The sequence below is a fragment of the Chanos chanos genome, chromosome 10, assembly GCF_902362185.1.
Source record: "Chanos chanos chromosome 10, fChaCha1.1, whole genome shotgun sequence".
In the NCBI taxonomy this organism is placed as follows: Eukaryota; Metazoa; Chordata; class Actinopteri; order Gonorynchiformes; family Chanidae; genus Chanos; species Chanos chanos.
In genome coordinates, this window is record NC_044504.1 from 38087397 (window position 1) to 38107396 (window position 20000).

Consider the following 20000-nt stretch of genomic DNA (forward strand, 5'->3'; position numbering starts at 1 on the left):
GTGTGCGCATGTGTGTATGTGTGTGTCTGTGTGTATGTGTGTGTGTGTGTGTGTGTGTGTATCTGTGTGTGTGTGCGCATGTGTGTATGTGTGTGTCTGTGTGTATGTGTGTGTGTGTGTGTGTGTGTGTGCGCGTGTGTGCGCATGTGTGTATGTGTGTGTCTGTGTGTATGTGTGTGTGTGTGTGTGTGTGTGTGTGTGTGTGTATCTGTGTGTGTGTGTGCGTGTGTGTGCGCGTGTGTGCGCATGTGTGTATGTGTGTGTCTGTGTGTATGTGTGTGTGTGTGTGTGTGTGTGTGTGTGTATGTGTGTGTGTGAAGGAGAGAAAGAGCAATTTGACTGTTTGTTATCCCATTCTAACTCCTCTGATAGTCACTGGACTGAACAGTATCAGTTTCCACATTGAAATCATGTCCACTTATGAGTATCCAGTGGTTGAGCTATTAATGGTACTCAGTGTGCCACAGGTTCAGCTCCAGGACCTGGGTCTGGACCTCGGCCCATTTAAACGTATGCTAGTCTTTTTAGCAACCCCCTGTGAATACCACAAGTACAAAGTACAAGGCTCTATTGTTTTGATTTTTTTTCTTAGTTTTCTTTTTCTCAAAATTGATTCAGTTTAGTAAGTCAGCTGAAAATGTGACTTAGGCTTGTCTGATTTTCCTTCTAAATGAGATGTTACATGATTAAAGTTGAATCTATTTGAAATCAAAGGTATCCTGAAGCATACTGGCATAGAGTGTAAATTGGGCCTATCTGAAACATATGTACAACAGTGAATTACTCACAAAGCATGTGTTAACCAAAAATGTGTGCTGGTGGGAGAGAGTGGTGGTCATTTCTGGTAAAGCGCCTGTCTCCTCGGGCAGACAGAACAGCTGAAGATTAAAGAGATCTCCTGTCTACACAGAATGATGTTCACATCTGGAAACTCCTGTTCTGCCCAAACCAACCGAGTCATGTTCACACACACACACACACACACACACACACACACACACACACACACACACACACACACCACACACCACACACTCACTCACACACGCACACACATACACACACACACACACACACACACACACACACACACACACACACACACACACACACACACACTAACCCACACACACACACATACACACACACAGAGTTTCATTTGGCAATGATTGCTTTCATTAAGAGGTGACAGAGAATACATAATGTCAGGAGGAGGAGTGGGTGACCACATACACGACCTGAGGAGAACCCACACCATTCCAGGGCAAAGGCGACTAAAGGACATGGTGGGAAGGGACATCAGGATGATCCAGCAAAACATCTTAAAATGTTACGGCAGTGTTGTGGAAACAGGGTGGAACTGTTCTGACACAAACCTTAACCTTCTCTTTGTGTGAGTTCTACTGATAGACATCACACTAACCCCTGTGAAAATGACACAGCAACTTTTCATTTACTTTCTTCTTTCTTTTTCTTTTTTTTTTTTTTTTTTTGGATGGAGTGTTGAGATGTCCCGTACTGTCAGTTCTTAAATATCTACAGTTGTCATTAAAGATCTATTCTACGCTGATTTGTTCAGTTAACCGGTTGTTTACACAGGTGATTCAGAACTGATCCATCAAAACAAGCACCTGCAAAATCGGCGCTTATTTTCGCATTGATGGTATGCTGCTCCAGAATGTTCTGGCATAGATGCATGAAGTATTTCACAATGTTCGCTTTTTAAGGATCATTTGGGCGTTCCGAATGATGACTTTGGATATACCAAGAAATAATCTTAACCCCAAAAATGCAAACTTTGTCTCTCGAACTGAAGAAATCGTTTTAGGCGTGTGCATGTGAAATATTACTTGGTTCAAATAACAGAGGACAACCAACACAACAACCTAAGAAGGATCCTATATAAAATCACTCAGATACAAACACGGACCTCCATTCATTTCCAATGGGATTTTTCTCTCCTCTGATATTACAGGGATAATTTAAGTGAAAGCAAAGAGACTGCATTTTGCTGACATAAAAAGTGATGATGATTTTGCTTTTATGGTGTGGTTTGCCTTAAAATTCAAGGACAATCATCAAGCACAGGAGAACAAAAAATCTCGTTCAGCATTTAACATTGCGACACATACAGAACACAGCGGGAGGGGGCGGGGCCACCTGCTGGATGACAGACAGGGCGAACAGTACAGCACGCTCTGGTAAACAAGTCCATGTGGGGTGGACGTGAGGGTGGCCATGGGCAAGGTGTGTGGATGCTAATGTGTCCTGTGACAAATGCGTCAGATCACAGGTGAAACATTTACCAAGCCAGAGAGTAGGGAATGCTATGCACAGTGCCACACGCGGCGTCCCCCCGCAGAGCAAACATGTCCCAGCCATGACATAACCTCCCCTTCTGTTTAAACACACACACACACATACACACATGCACACACACACACACACACACACACACACACACACAAACACACACATACACACACATACACACACACACACACACACCCTATTTGTAATCCAGTGGTGTGATGATGATGGTGTTCATTACAATGTTACAGTGTTAATGTCTGATGCTTACGTACCCCTGAATGGAAGCTGTCAGGGCTGATAAGACCAGTGAAATCAGCTACTTATTAAACAAAAAAAACAGGAAAGGTTTTTTTTCCCCCTTTTTTCTGTTTTTTTTTTTTTTTTGTGTGTCTTTTCTTTGAGTAGATAACACAATCCTGTCCTTGTGAAGGTTCCAGAGAAACGCTCTGAGCTCAGGCTGGGATTTTCAAGGTCACAGAGTGGGTAGAAAAGGAGAATGGAATAAAGGGAGCACTACTGAATGGCTTCTGTGTTGAGCTGGGTGTGAAGATGAGAAAAATGTGTGTCGTCCCACCAAAACTATGTGTGGGCTCTGTAAACAGGAACTTCTGCGAATCGACAGATAAATCAGGTGTTGACTTCTCCCCGAGGAACACAGTCACCCCTCGAAAGAGAACATACAGCGCAACCCCCCCCCCAACATACACACACGCCTGCTCCAGGCACCGTACACCACGGGCCTTGGAATTCACCCCCCCACAAATTTATGCTTGTGTGCTCTTAACTTGTACTGTTGGCCGTTTGCTCTGACGTGTCCTGAGGTCCTGCATCCTCCACATCAGTGTACAGAACAATTAACTAAAAAGCATGAAGTATGGTCACTGGTTATTTCAACATAGGGATTTACTTTTATTTTATTAAAAAGAAAGCAACATTTATAAAGGAAAACCATGGCATACCAAGTCTTATGTGATGTTGATGAAAGGGAATCTGAGATTAAAAAAAGAGCCTTTTCCAGGATAGAACAGAGCATAGTCTCTCTCTCTCTGGGTGAGATAAAACAGAGCGTAGTCTCTCTCTGGGTGAGAGTAATGAGTAATGAGCATAGTCTCTACAAAGTGTCTGCTCTGAGCTGAGGAGGTGAGCTGTAACTCATGACAGACTGAGAGAGAGAGAGAGAGAGAGAGAGAGAGAGAGAGAGAGAGAGAGGAGAGAGAGAGAGAGAGAGGAGAGAGTGTGTGTGTGTATTTGAGTGAGTGCTGTATAGTTCCTCTGTAAATCTGGCACCGTGGCCATGCCAGGATCTGTATTTGCGCTGTAAGCAGTTCACAGTGGCTAAAATGCTTCTTACAGGCTTCTCTTCTCCACGAACACTTCAGATGAAGGACTCTGAATGTCCCAAAGGCCCATGAGAACACAGCACATTAAATAAACTCTAAAGATGTTTTGAGCAAGAGACTTTTATAGAAAGCGGTGAAAGGGGTTGAGATCAATATGTCTGGATGAGAAATGCACTTGTGCGCGGTGAGCTGAATAACTGCAGTGACGGGCGGTTTGGGAGTGCACTGGAGGACATGCGTCATGAAGACAATGATTTTGTTTTGTGATTCTGGTGGCTGTAATCACAGGAGGAGGTAATCAGATTCATCCCCTGTAGTCTTCCTGTCATCCTGTGCTTTAAAAAAGAAACTAAACGACAGACAAGAATGTCACCCTAAAACACGGCCCCATTTTTTCCTGAGCGTTCACTTTCAATATTCACTGACTGAATGCTTTGGCTAATAAAGGACTCCCAAAAACACTTTTGTCAACACTTTGTTTATCTGTGTGGACAGGCAGACTGAAGACTCCCGAGTTCTCTGACGGATGAATGTAATGAACAGTGACTCAGAAGGTACTGGATCATTTGGGAAACCAAATTACTACCACATACCAACCTTGGGTATGAATTCAACATCATTAGTAGATCAGCTAATGGTGAGTGACTGTACTTACTGGAAATGCTAACAAATTAATTCAGTTAGTGAACAGAGGAAGACTATGGTCCCAAACAGAGGCCGCAGAGCCCATAGCATTGTCAATAGAAAGCTCAGCCAATCGGACGAGTAAAGCCCATGGCACCGTCAATACAGAGCCCGGCCAATCAGGCGAGTAGAACTCTTATTGAGAACAGGCCTCCTCTACACGCGGGCCTCCACGTGCCTGCAGAGAGCCCACACAGCCAAGAGAGCCGTTCGCCGCTAACATTTCATTAGAGCTGACGTAGCGTCTCAGGAAAAGTAATCCAGCCACGCTCGCGGCCCTGGGAAAAGAGCGGGCTGTTTGGAGTGGCGCTTTGATCGACGCGCAGTGCCTGGGCCCAGTCATCGCTCGCACACCGCACAGAACGGAACAGAACCGTTCTCTTTCTCAGCCAGTCAGCACACAGACCACCAAGTCCCCAAGGCCCAGAGACAAGAGCAGAGCACAGAATGGAACAGCAGATGTAATTACACTGTAGCCGATTCTTTACATCAAAGTTTAGATTTATGGTTTCTTTATTTGTTTGTGTATTTATTTTTAACTAGAGAAATGCGATGCTACACCACAGCTCAGAGGTAACGGGGAATCGACAGTCCCTCTGACCCACAGTGGCGGCGGAAGGCCACACTTTTAACCAAAGCATTTTCACAACATTCTTTTCATTTGTTCATGCATGTTAATTCATGCTCAATTGTGTCTGGGGGGGGGGGGGGGGGGGGCGCACTAGGACACCCACAGGACAGCAGCAATTAAGAGAAGCAATTAAAAAAGAGTATGAGAACAAGCCTGGTGAACTGACAAACAGAAAATCAACTGATGGTCACTATGTCACTCAAAATGACCGTCATGGGAGAGTGTCAGAGAGCTTACGAGTCAGGGAGGCTCATTGTTTTGGCATAAATCTGATTTCTCTAAATGAAAAAAAAAGACAAAAAACAAAACAAAACAAACAAAAAAAAAATGCAAACCTTACATGTTCTTCTTCCGAACAAGCCCTGGACAAATGCCACAGTTTTTATATCAAGCTCCAGCATAATGAATGCATTTAAAAGCATTACAATGACATACTCCAGACAGAGCACACGGTACTGTTCCCCAGATATCAAAATGAAAACGACAAAAAATCCCCCCAGCTGCATTAGAAGGAGATAACGCTAACAGAATTCTACAGACTGAGTGTGTTTTTGAAAGCGGAGGTTGAGCAAGACGTCCCTGGAGTCTGCTCCATCACTCCTACCAGGAGTATGACGTACAGCGACAAACAGAAGAAAAAGCTCGTGGAACATCAGCTCCACAGCAATCCTTCACAGCCCAGAGACAGAGCTATTTTGGGGCGACTATCTGACTCGTGCTGTGGTATGCATACGTCTTGGATAATGAGAGGAAATGAGACGACTGGGTCTTATAAAGACAAAGAGAGTGGAGAGCAGGTCCCTGGTCGGACGCTATACGAGTCTCACTCTTCCTGTTTTCCTCCTACGCCGCTGCAGCCCGATGGCAAACGCTCAGAGCTCCTCAGCCAAACAGTCAACACCAGGCATCTGGAAAGCATCTCGAGGTACGCAGTGGTCTGAGGGCAAAGGTCAGGCACGACTTCTAACCAAGAAACCCAGACACTGTCCAGTGAGAGCTAGGACAAGTAAGCCTAATAAATCCCTCACCAATTGTTTTTTTGTTTTTTTTCGTTTGTTTGTTTGTTTTGTTTTTGTTTTTATTTTATTTTTTTCCCTATGAGGAAGTTTAATGGCACTCTCAGGAGTAAACTGGTCAGATGCTTGCTGTTATGCAGCTGTTCGATGAGTTTAGAGTCAAAGCAACTTAATCCTCAAAGCCAAAGCAGACAAAGACAATGAAATCTCCCTCAGCTAACTGCATACAACAAGAAATCCCAGCAAAACTCAGGCTGGTGTTCCGTACACATCATCTCCTAAGAGCCTAAGAGCCTATACACAGCCTGAAACTGCACAACACCTAGTGAATCCTCTCTAGCCAAGTTACGCAATCGTTTACAGGCAGTCCAAGAGCATCCCACTCAGAATCAGATCCATACTCAGAGCACCGTGAAAACAAAGACACACCCAAGCCACACCTAAAAAAAAAGGAATATACAGAAGCAGCTTCACCTTCTCTCTTGTGCCTCTCGTTAGCATAGGTTATCTGTGCATGAAGCTAGAAAAATACATATTATTGCATCCAGACAAACAGAAAACCTTTCCAAAGACCACACACGTCAATAAACAGTCTTTAAATGGTTAGGCCCCACAGAAGAGACCATGAAATGTGCATCTTTGGTGTCATGTGTTAACAGGTGGAGACAGTAAAACACCCATAGCTCCACTGGTAGTTAGAGTCTGTGTGTGTGTGTGTGCGTGTGTGTGTGTGTGTGTGTGTGTGTGTGTGTGTGTGTGTGTGTGACTGTGTGTTAAATACCGCACCAAAAGGCCCAGTCAAATTGGCCTGACTAGACAACCATAACACAAGTTAACACCTCACAGACTGTCAACAAAGCAGCACTCCTGAGGGGAAACACAGCCTTTTAGAATTGGAAAATTCTTTTCTTAAGTGCCCTTTATGCCAAACTCATAATGAAAATGTGGCTATAAATGGTATAAGACAACTGGCATGGGGTTCGGGGGAGGGGTTAGACCTCACTACCAGCCACAAGTGGGTTTAATTGAAGCCAAAGTTACCAGTGTGTGAAGACACATTTCATTGTGCAAGAGCTGCTCTCTTGCACTGGTAACCACACAAACACAACGTAATTGGGCTCACCCACGTACAGCTGGGCTCTCAAATGCTACACAAACATTGTGGTGTCCAGTCCTCTTGGTACGGAGGCTGAAGGCTCTTAGGAGATGTGTTAACCACAATTAAATCTTACCATAGAAGCACCGCTCTACTTTTCAAAAAGCTTGGGAAATATTTTGGAACTATTCTGATGTACCTATCTCACTATGGCATCACGGTGCCAGAACTCTTCAGCTGAAACACGTCTGTTATGATGTAATCACACGCCTAAGATTACAGTTTTATGCCATGAGATGCTATAAAAGACTGTAATTTTATAATTTTATATAGCACTAAACCTGTGTTGTTATGAAATTAGACCCTGTCTAAATGCAGATGAATCATTGCGGTTGGAAAAATGCAGTGTTTCTGTGAGTTTGCCTTTACTGCAAGTCTCAAGTGACATTAAAGTTTGTGGAATCAATACTAGTCTGTGGAAACTAACTGACAGGAATCTAAAACCTCTGTGGATATGTCAACATAAGCCACAGCTCTGAGCAATACACAGTTTCTTTTTTTTTTCTTTACTTTTAACCAGCAGTGATTGCAAAGACAGACATTTAAAATAGTAAAGCTACTTATAACAAGTGAATCATAACCAAATAAAAACAGTGTGACGTCACAAAACGACATTTCAGCCAAACAACAACAACAACGACAACAACAAAAAATGACAAAAACATTAAAGTGAATCTAAAGTTCCCAAAACACCAAGTACCTCAGCATCAGTGGCAACAGCAGAAGCCAAACAGCTTTAGATAACCCAGGGTGTGCTCCTTTGGTCTCAGAGGCTTATATTCCTCCACAGTGAGTCCACAGTCTGGTGTCAGAGCACTAAAACAGCTTTATCCACTCAGTGTCGTTCTGCATCGCCGTGAACAGAGGCTCTGTTCTCTCTCCCTTCCTCTCCGCTGACAGATAACACAAAAGAGCTTTGGGATCCGGAGAAGGCCGGAGGAATCGGCTGTGTCTCTCCAACCTCCCCTGTCAGCCTGTCTCTTACTCCCTCCCAAAACCCACCTCCCCTGTCAGCCTGTCTCTTACTCCCTCCCCAAACCCACCTCCCTGTGGCCACACTTTTCTCACCCAACTATTCCAAAAATGCCGTAGGCCAGGCCTTGGCCAAATATGGGGAGAGCCATGGTAAACAAGGCAACGAACAGGGCTTCCGATCGACCCTGATGGATTTAGGGTTGACCTGCCCCCGCCCTCCTACGCCCCACCACCCTTTTTCTTCACTGACTACTGAGGAACGGCTTTGTTTTTACAAACGCAACTCCAGCATGCTGTCCAGCACACCCGTTAGTTACTGCTGTTTTTCTCCAGCACACCCGTTAGTTACTGCTGTTTTTCTTCAGCACACCCGTTAGTTACTGCTGTTTTTCTCCAGCACACCCGTTAGTTACTGCTGTTTTTCTTCAGCACACCCGTTAGTTACTGCTGTTTTTCTTCAGCGGGAACCGGACTTTTCACAACTGTGATCTCAACTCACCGTCCGAATTTCCACTTTTCAGGTAACTTTGTGGAACCATATTACATAGAACCATACAAATGGGACCATACGGAACCATACAATTTATCCTGTTACTAACAAAGAGATACTTTCATGAAGTTGTTTGTTGCAGCAAACATAGGAAAGTATTACAGTATTGCTGACTATGGTTCACATGCTGGACAGTGATGATAACAGATTCATTCTGGAGTGAGACAGCACAGACAGCACAGACATAACAGACAGCGCAGACAGTGCAGACAGCACAGACAGAGCAGACAGAACAGACAGTGCAGACAGTGCAGACAAACCAGACAGCACAGACATAACAGACAGCGCAGACAGAGCAGACAGCGCAGACAAAGCAGACAGTGCAGACAGAGCAGACAGCGCAGACAAAGCAGACAGTGCAGACAGAGCAGACAGAGCAGAGGGCTATAATAGTAACACATAAACAGAAATAAGCCCGTTCATTACAGACTACATCACTGACAAAGGCTTCTCTCTAACATGACTGTGTTCCTCTGCTCTGTCTTCCTCTGCTCTAATAATGGCACAGAGTGAAGCCATGGGAAACGACCATAAAAAACAAAAAGTACAAGAGCTAAAAGGACACGCCGTCCTATGTCAAAGATCAAGAATTCCAAGACATGTTCGCCGGTCTACGTCCATCTTGATTTTCTATTATTTCGAGAACAAACAGAAGCAGATGAAAAATTTGGAGTTTTCAGAACTCATCATAATATTTTTGTAAGGATCACAGTCTGGTCCTGATTGTGGTAAATCAACTTAATCTCAAAACCAGCTCTTTGAACTCGACCTGCACTGCCTGTCTACTTAGGTTCATTCTCATCGTATATACCCTCGCTGCCTCCAGACGTTCTTGCTCCTCAAACACATATAGTTACAGTCACTTACAGCTGCAGCCTGAGACTAGGCTAACAAAGCGAGAGTCAAAATACAACTCGCCAAATCACACCACAGCGGCATTTCCTTCACCAGACACATGGTTTAAATGTGAATCTTTCACCAGTGACAGCCAGACAGTTTGGCCAGGGTGAGGTTATCAGTTCCAGCACAATATCACAACGTCTGTGGACATCATGTTACACAGTACAGCATCTCTTTGCAGACCCACTGAGAGATCAGTGAGAGAACACTGAGATCTGTGAGATCATTAAGATCATTGAGAGATCTGTGAGTGAGATCATTGAGAGTTTGTGTCCGTGTGTAATGCCCATCAGAGCCTTCCTGTTTAGTGCCACTGTGCAGCTGCAGACCAGATGATCTCAAAATACCTTGTAGCACAATCACCCATGTTCTGCTCTGCACAACCACACAGGCACTGGCCAGAAACGTCAGGCACTGGCCAGGCTGTTAATGAGAGATAAAGGCCTATGACCTCTTGACCTGAGGCCTAGCCCAGACACGGACACGCCGTTAAGTTTACTGCTGCTCTATCAAATGTAGAGTCCAGAATATCAACGCTGTCCTATTTCTGCACTGCCTATTTAAAGTGCAGACTGGTCAGTGTCGTTAGCGCTCTCACAGCAGCCCATCCTAAACGTTCCTCGAACGAAAGCTGAAGACTACGTCTGGACTGAAATGGATTGATGTCTGGACTGGACCAGACCAGCCCAGAGCCTCTCAACTACCACCAGCCCTGTCTGGTCTCAAATCACAGGGAGAAATACAAAGATATGAAACAAGATAACACAGCTCATCTGTAAAAACACAAAGCATATATAAACGTCACAAAAGTTTCTAATATTTTCAGGATGTTTTGGATCACACCCATGCGAAAAATAAAATTTAATACAAACAAGTCTGTATTTGTTTGTGAAATTGCTATCTGGGGGAAAAGAAATGTGGTTTACACCATGCAGTTGTTTTAGTCTGTAACAGTGTTGTTAAAAAAAACATGACCATGTTTATGGATCATGAACTGAGAATCAGTGTTTGTGGTGAAAGCCAGGAATGTTTCACCCGGGCCCTGAAAGTCCTGAGGAGTCCAGAGGTGGAGACAGAGAGTTATACGGCTGGGTGCAGTAGTATTCCTGTGGCCAGCCATGCTATGGAGAACACTCAAACAATGTTGACTGTCCAACATAGAGACACTTCTGGACAGTAGCATAACAACCATAGGGTGGGGAGACAGACCAGTGATTACTTGTTTGTGCTGTGTTATTGTGTTCCTTTTTTTTCTTTTTTCTTTTTTTTTTCTTGCCCTTTCACTTTCTAAATTAGATGCCATTGTTTTCAAGGTCATTTAAGGAACTCTATGAAGAGAATGATTTGTAACTGATGAGCGTTGAGCAAAAACCTCTGTGATAAAGAGCTGGAGAACTTCGAGATGACAGCTGTTTTTGCACAGGCGCAAAAAAAAAAAAAAGTCTACGAAAGTCAACACACAAGGGACTTCACGTCTCCACAATGATGAAGTAGGCGACTCAAATTAACCATGGGTTAAACTAAGAACCTTAGAAGAGCATTAGGAAATAAATCCACTGGGTGAAAATCCCAATTATCTCCACCTTCTAGCTCTGTACATCTCACTGACCGGTGAACAGTGCCAGTGAATCTGATTCTTTTAAAAAGTGAAACCAGTTACATTCAGCAGTGAGGGGGGAGTTGTTTTTTTTTTTTTTTTCTGCACAGTGATAAGTTTGTGACCTGAACTTGACCCCCGTGAAGCACAAGCATAGTTGTTCCTAATGTGTGAAGGCAGCTAGGAAAACTCTATTACACCTCTGATTAAATCAGTCTCTTCCTGTCACGCATACAGACAGCCTCCACCTCGGCAGGCAGCGGCTTTACTCCAGCATACACAAACAGCTTAACAAACTAATGCCAGCCGATACCTCAGCAAGCCGACACCGGGCCACACCATCCCACCCTGTCCAGGGAGGACGGGGAAGACGCTGCTAATTGGTCAGTGGAGCATTTTTTTCCTTTTCCACTTATTCATACCATACACAGAAAAAAATGAGAGCATTTTCAGATGGAAAGCAAACAGATTTCAAAACGAATATCAAACCGAGATCATACCAATCTCAAGCTGCTCCTCTCTACACATTAACAGCACTAACCACACGTACCTTCCATGGAATCTTCACAGCGCTGATTCAAGTTCTCGTAAGAATCCCAACGGATCAGGGGATCTTGGGTATTGTAGTCCACTGAGACAGTGGGACCATTCTCAAGATGGTCCATCCCTATGACAAACATAACAGTGTGGGCAGTTTGGATCATTCCTGATCTGTAAATTTTGCACATATCACCTTAAGATTAGTTTAAACTTAATCTCTCTCGACAGGTGTCCAATGATGGTACTTTCCATTTATTTACCAGTCAGAAAGATTTTGGCTGTTTCAGCTGAGAGTATATATAATGTAAACAAACAAAAGAGTGAAGTATTACCTTGAATTTTCTCAGGCCCAAAAGAGAAAACAAACTCCACCTTTCCATATTCAGGAAATCGATCATCTACGTTGAGTGCAGATAACAGAAATCATGAAATGTGACATGTAATCAGTCTGTATATTAATCTGAATGCTCTTGACCAATCCAGCAATTCTGATTCAGAGATTAGTGTTGTATACCTTTAAAGGTCTCATCCAGCTCATCCTTGCCAAAAACAATGTCCAGGTCATGAACGGCACACGTGTGAAACTGGACTCGGAATATGACGTCCCTGGATGGACTTCGGAAACGTTTGTGATAACACTTCAGCTGGGAGTGAGAGAGAACAAACATACAATATCACAATATGATAAAAATACACCAAAACATTCACAAACAACAGCTCAATACAGGAAAGAGACATCATTTCCTGGTCCCCGTTCTCATTCTTATGGCCTCTCTGAGAGCAGTAAAGGTTTAAATACAGTTCGGCTAAAGACACAGACCAAGAACAAGCACCACTTTCGCCTTTGATATCCCAGCTAAGAACCGGCAGAGGAGGAAATTCTGCTTTCACTCCTAAACATTTGTCAGCTGGCGCTGGACCCGTTTCCATCATTTACAGGTACTCCAGCATAATTCAACCCTATAATGTTTTTTTTTTTCTTTTCCCCCGAATCAGTTGCCAGAGTAATAATGACTGTGGTCCACATTGAGGGCCATGATGATAGATCCACATTAACCACACTGGCTACACTAACACTAACAACGCGAGCTGTCCTCCACATTAATACGCATCCAGCAGGGGTGAAGGGGATTATTTAAGGGCATTTGGATCCTCACGACTTTTCCCGCTTGCACAGCGCTGCCAACGCTCTCGGCTTTAGACGGTACCGGAATTTTCCTCTTTCTTCGGTTCCAGACCCGAGAATAAAACTGTCCTCACCGTCCGACGGGGAAACTTGATCCCTACCTACGTTTTTCTTGCGAACGGCTGTAATTAAACAGTTCAGGGCAGCTTGGACGGATACAAAATGTGCAGGTTCTCTACTCGGGGCCCAGGCAAAACAAACACCACAAAACAGGAGAAGAGGGAGGAACGCCAGACATCTTGCGGCTTCCCCTGGCCGAGCCAGAGCACTGCTGTAGGGCCTCTCTCTGCAGGCTGAACCCGTCTCAATGAATCCGATTTAAAAGGAAGGGAACTATTAAATGTTTACAAAGTAAATACACATTGGAGGCATTTCTCAGATGAGAAAATAGGAGTTGATATTGGAAGCTGAAAACAGATGAGGGGGGATGAAACATATTGTGGCCAGCTATGGTAATGGTAAACTGGTGTGGTAATGGTAAACTGGTGTGGTAACTGCGATAGTAAATGGTCCTGCAAATGGTAGATGGGCTTCTACTCAACTAGAATGTATTTCTCTTTTATACACTTTGACCATCAAAATGTCCAGTGCTTACTGGAACAGGCTGCCGATAATCTGAATGAACGAGGACCATTACAATGTACGGGAGGGAACTGGTACCGTGTGCACCATATTTTCTGCATGTCTCGCTTAAAGCCATGGCGATACTTTAGCTTTAGGCATAATTGGCTTTTGACAAAATCTATTACCGCTATTTGAATTACAGTAAGTGCTTAGCTTGTAGCAATAAATTGATGTTTTCTGGCAAATGTAAGCAGTACAGCCTCAGGTAAGTGCTCTTTATAGATCGCTTTGAGAGTTTCAGAGCATCTCGGTCAGAAGGCAGTTAGTGAAACTGATGGGACCACATAAGCATAAAAAAGGTGGATTTGATAAAGTGCCCGGCCTCTAGATGCCCAAGAACAGCTGTAAATAAACCTATGTTTCAGTAGGATCCGTATGTCTGTAATATGGGCGAGGAGAGAAAGTCTCTCTGTCACTGCCTGTGACATTAAATACAATTAAATAGAATGCGTTAAATAGAAAACTTGCTGCACGCTAACAAAGTCTCGTAAATGGACGTGGGCCATGCGGCAGCAACGGTTTCCTTGATATTTTTACTGGTATTAGAAACATGATCAGAGCTTGAGTGTACGAAACCTGTTGGTAAAATGCAGTGCAGGACCATGTTCACCGATAAAGCCTGAAAGTTGAGAGCGTACCTGACACAGGTACCTGACAGAGGCGCTTAAAAAGATCACATGCATTTTCAGGCCTCATAATTTTAGCATTTTAAAGCTGAAAAAAGAAAAAAAACAATAACAACAACAACAAAAATACAGCAGGTGGCTGAGCAAAGCACTGAAAACATGTTATCCTTACCAGAATGTCTCCTTTCAACAGCAGGCCAGGCTCAATGGTGATACAGATGCTTGTTTGACTGTCCCCCTGGACGTTACTACAAATAACAGGGGAAAAAAAAACACACACACACACACACACATTTTACACCCAGCATTGGTGAATCCAAAGTGAATGGCCACATGGTTCAATCCAGGCTAATTGACCAATAAGAGCTGATGTGTGGATGACCGGTGAGGTGTGTGGCTGATTGGTTTGCTGGAGAATGGATGGTGAAGAAGACTGACAGTCAGCTGGCCTGAAAAGGCATTAACATCTATGCCACACACACACAAGCTTTCCTGACCACCATGTGACCGAAGCCAAAGGAGCTGAAACTAAGGGAAGATAACAAGAGGCAGCAATTCACTCAAGTACATGAATAATTGTTAATCTCTCAACAAGGTTCTTGGCATGTCGACCCAACCAGGCAGCCGTGCGCGTAAAGCATGCGCAGGTGCGTGCAGCAGCGAAAACTCTTCCCTTATACAGGATTCTATCCTAGCAATTTCCTATCCATCCAGACCATATGCCTGGCAGGCGTCCGCATGTTAAATGCTAATGATTCCATCTTCCCAAGTGAAACAGAGGTAACTTCAGAATGGTAAAGCATAGAATTACACAGCCAACACTGAGCTTGTGATGTTATATTAGGTTTTGTGGCACCTCTGAAGACCACAGGGGTGCCACCCCAAGTACCTCAACTGTTTTTTTTTTTTTTTTTTTATTTTATAAGGAAATGTGTACTCTCCTGAATCTACATTTCAGAAGAGGCTCTTCGACTGGAATCCCAGACAGAGTGCAGGGTTATTATGCACCAGGGGTTTCACACACAGTGCTGCGGGATTCAGCTGACTGCATATCCTATTACTTTCAACACAACTTCCAATAACACTGAGACCAAAGACTCAGTGAAGATTGACAGGCACGTAGACCTATGTGAGGCACACATGTTTGCTACACAGAGACTGCGTGAGTCTGTTTTCCCCTCAGATACAGTAGGCGTGGTCAGGAAGGAGATGAGCACTTCTGATTGGAGCGATTGAAGTCAGTGGCACTGAGCAGTGAGAAATGGGTGAATGAGAGAAAGAGGGAAAACAGAGGTTTGTTCTTACTAGATCCCAGATGTGTAAACAGGCTGCATGGCCTGGTATATCTTGAGGAAAGGGCGACAGCCTGAAAAAGACACGGGAGAGAAACACACATTAGGTACTGCTGTGTGAAGTATGTGTAGAACAGAAGGAAAATAACATGGATGAGTAGACCCTGCCAGTGAAGAGCAGACAATGGAACAAACAAACACATGCATACACAACACACATATACACACATACACACACGCGCACGCGCACACACACACAGACACACACAGACACACACACACAGACAGTACACAGAGCCGAGCATAAGGGGAAAAGCTCACCTCCTTTGGTCTCAAAGCTGGGGATGCCATGCATAATGACATGGTGCAGGAAGAGAGGCTTGTTGTTGATCTTGATGTGTCCTGAGAGCAGGCCACTGAAGTACTGTACGTACCTACAGGCACACAGACACACGCACACACACACACACACACACACACACACACACACACACACACATACACACACACACAACCAGGCAGAGAGGACACTTCTGAGTAATAGCCACGGATCTGAGCACCATCAGCTGAACAGCCATATACCATAGGAAAATGCCAGTGAGGTGTGGGCGGGGCAGTGAGAAGTGGGCGGAGCCCTTCCTCTAGTGCTGGACTTATATGAGCTTTCTCAAGACAATCTGACAGATGATGAATCCCATCACTGGACACTTCAGTTTTAAATAAAAAAAAAAATGAAAAAGACTGTAATAAAGACTGAGTATAAAATACCAAACCAAACAATCTGTTAGACATCTTAAGAGATTCGAGTTTATTCTGGAATCATGAGAAGTTCAAAGATACTTCGGAAAAACAGTAGGCTGAGAAGTCAGATGTTATAAACAGGAAAATCTCGGTTCCACTCTAGGGTGAAGGCCTCTTCCCCAGAGAGTAGGGGTGACCACAGTGAAAGCGTTTCTCTGGCTCTTGGCCCTAAACCTTATTTCCCATGGAGAGGCACGCAGGCACTGGGGCCCTCCTCGGTCACGGACGGCTCCGGCAGGGAGGCAGTGCCCGCTGGGCTTTAATTCCTCCTGGAAATTGTTCCCGTTGTGAGGCTGCTTTTCCACCAGCGAGAGCCTATTACCAGCCTCTTGTGAGGCTACAGAGACTAGAGCTATGTGAGGCTACAGACACTAGAGCTGTGTGAGGCTACAGACAATAGAGCTATGTGAGGCTACGGACACTAGAGCTATGTGAGGCTACAGACACTAGAGCTATGTGAGGCTACAGACACTAGAGCTATGTGAGGCTACAGACACTAGAGCTATGTGAGGCTACAGACACTAGAGCTATGTGAGGCTACAGACACTAGAGCTATGTGAGGCTACAGACACTAGAGCTATGTGAGGCTACAGACACTAGAGCTATGTGAGGCTACAGACACTAGAGCTGTGTGAGGCTACAGACACTAGAGCTGTGTGAGGCTACAGACACTAGAGCTATGTGAGGCTACAGACACTAGAGCTATGTGAGGCTACAGACACTAGAGCTATGTGAGGCTACAGACACTAGAGCTATGTGAGGCTACAGACACTAGAGCTATGTGAGGCTACAGACACTAGAGCTATGTGAGGCTACAGACACTAGAGCTATGTGAGGCTGCAGACACTAGAGCTGTGTGAGGCTACAGACACTAGAGCTATGTGAGGCTACAGACACTAGAGCTATGTGAGGCTACAGACACTAGAGCTATGTGAGGCTACAGACACTAGAGCTATGTGAGGCTACAGACACTAGAGCTATGTGAGGCTACAGACACTAGAGCTATGTGAGGCTACAGACACTAGAGCTATGTGAGGCTACAGACACTAGAGCTATGTGAGGCTACAGACACTAGAGCTATGTGAGGCTACAGACACTAGAGCTATGTGAGGATACAGACACTAGAGCTGTGTGAGGCTACAGACACTAGAGCTATGTGAGGCTACAGACACTAGAGCTATGTGAGGCTGCAGACACTAGAGCTGTGTGAGGCTACAGACACTAGAGCTATGTGAGGATACAGACACTAGAGCTATGTGAGGCTACAGACACTAGAGCTGTGTGAGGCTACAGACACTAGAGCTATGTGAGGCTACAGACCAGAGCAGCAGTCCCTTTTCAAATGTCAGTGAAAATACCAGCTCCCTAGGCAGCGCAGTGTATGTGTGGCTGCATGTATGTGTGCGTAACTCCACTTATGTGTGTGTGTGTGTGTGTGTGTGTGCGTGTGCGTGTGTGTGTGTGTGTGTGTGTGTGTGTGTGTGTGTGTGTGTGTAAAAAAAGGATGAGATTTTGTGGACTGTGTAAGGAGCATACATAGAGCAGGTTGTTTTCTGTGAGGGAACGGCTCTGAGATACTGGTTTGGCTGCTGTCACATGCCTCCCATAATAACTGTAGACTGCCGGGCATTTTGCTTCTGGCTAATTATAACCCAGGCAGGAAATAGCACAGAGGAGACCAAACATTTAAAACATGGCTGCTAAGGATCTCTCCAAAATATATTAACCAAAAAAAAAAAAAAAGAAAGAAAGAAAGAAAGAAAGAATAGAAATCTCCTTAGGAGACCACAGAATTCCTCAAAGGATTTGAGGACTACAGTATTCCAGTGTTACAGCACACCTAGCAGCATCTCTGACTGAACAGTGATGTGCTTTGGTCACTAGTCCCTGCCTTCCCTGATGGAATGCAGTGGTAGGGATTGGAGAGTTTGAGAAACAGAGGGATTAAGTTGGCCTGTGTGCTGCCGGCAATGAGATGACGTTTAACATGGAGACAGGTTAGCCCTCACTTTTAGAACTCATGACCTCTGTAAGGGTCATGACCCCTTAGCATGATCACCTGCTTGTCACATCAAAGAAATGCAAAAAGAAAAAAAAAAAAAAAGAAAAAAAGTTTTTTATTGAAAACCTCTCAATAAACCCTTTCTATGCAATGGCGTTTGAGTTTAACCTGTAATGAAATCACAACATCTCATGCTTACCTCGCCCTCAGCGTCTGGGACAGAGGGGCTTAGGTTTATCTGAGGAGTGAAAGCGTGAGCCGGTCTGATCCCCAGTGTTGTTTGGACAGAGAATGAGCGTAAAGAGGATAAGACTCGTTCGAAAGCGGCCGTGACATGAAAGGCAGAGACACTCACCTCCTCTGGGAGGGCTGACCCACGGGAAGAACCTTATCTTCATAAAACCGCTTCATAGCAAACCTGTCCAAGGCCTGGTCTGCACTGTGTTGAGAAGGAAATGGCTTGTGTCAATATCTGTACATCATTCAGTCTCAACAGTTTTCATTGTGTTCTACACTTCATATGCACAAAACACATTCATAGTGTCTGAGGAAACAATCCAGTTCGACACTCTGCATAAAACAAATGCCATATGACAGCTTCACTGCTCAGATAACGGCAGACATGATGCTCTACCAATCACGCTTCACTGGCTTCCTGTTTACAGCAAAACCAAAACAGACAATGCAGTCACGGATGAATCTGATCAGCTCATAATGCAAGTCTTGAGACACACTGGCTTTTCTTCTAGTAAGACTTTTTTTTTTTTTTTTGCTCTTGCCTCATACAAGCAAGAGCGTGAGGAAGACCTCTTGTTTCTTGCCTCACACATGAGAAGACGTGTCTGTGGTCTTGTGATGGGGGATTAACGGACTCCTTGGTGAGAACATAAATGTGCACCCCTAATTCAATAAACACACTCCACTTACCGCGCCAATACATTACTCTAATGTAATGAAACGCTGTTATTTGGCCGATACGTTACTGTAATACATGTAATATAATGATTTTTTCCCCCCTAGCAAATATGTTACGTTAATACATGTAATATAATGCTCTTACCTGGCTGATTTGTTACTGTAATATGTGTAATATAAAGCTCTTACCTGACTGATTTGTTACTGTAATATGTGTAATATAATGCTCTTACCTGGCTGATTTGTTACTGTAATACACGTAATATAAAGCTCTTACCTGACTGATTTGTTACTGTAATATGTGTAATATAATGCTCTTACCTTACTGATTTGTTACTGTAATACATTTAATATAATGTTCTTACCTGGCTGATTTGTTACTGTAATAGGTGTAATATAATGCTGTGACCTGGTCAACATGTTACTGTAATATGTCTAATGTAATGCTCTTACCTGGCCGATATGTTACTGTAATATGTGTAATATTCGTACCTGGCCGATATGTTACTGTAATATGTGTAATATTCGTACCTGGCCGATATGTTACTGTAATATGTGTAATATTCGTACCTGGCCGATATGTTACTGTAATATGTGTAATATTCGTACCTGGCCGATATGTTACTGTAATGCATGTATGCGGCCACCACCACACCAGTTCTCCCTCGATTCCCCTGCACACAAACACAGAAAGAAAGAAAGAAAGAAAGAAAGAAAGAAAGAAAGAAAGAAAGAAAAAGAAAGATGGGGATAAAGATTTGAATGGTTTAACTGGGTTTAGGGACATGAAATCAAATGAATAAACCTGTACTTAAACGAACAACAAATGAGGAATGTCTTATGAAACATTGT

The 20000-nt window shown here is 44.0% G+C and overlaps 1 protein-coding gene across 1 annotated transcript in view; it reads right to left on the reverse strand.

The window, feature by feature from the left end:
• Positions 1-20000, reverse strand: part of tns1b (tensin 1b) — a 145473-nt gene that overhangs the window by 25277 nt on the left and 100196 nt on the right. The window contains exons 10-17 of the mRNA XM_030785824.1: positions 19758-19822; positions 18589-18672; positions 15752-15864; positions 15444-15504; positions 14311-14386; positions 12217-12346; positions 12035-12100; positions 11713-11829 (exon numbers count right to left, since the gene is read on the reverse strand). Coding sequence (XP_030641684.1) covers positions 11713-11829; positions 12035-12100; positions 12217-12346; positions 14311-14386; positions 15444-15504; positions 15752-15864; positions 18589-18672; positions 19758-19822 — 712 coding nt within the window. The remainder of the gene's footprint in view (positions 1-11712; positions 11830-12034; positions 12101-12216; positions 12347-14310; positions 14387-15443; positions 15505-15751; positions 15865-18588; positions 18673-19757; positions 19823-20000) is intronic.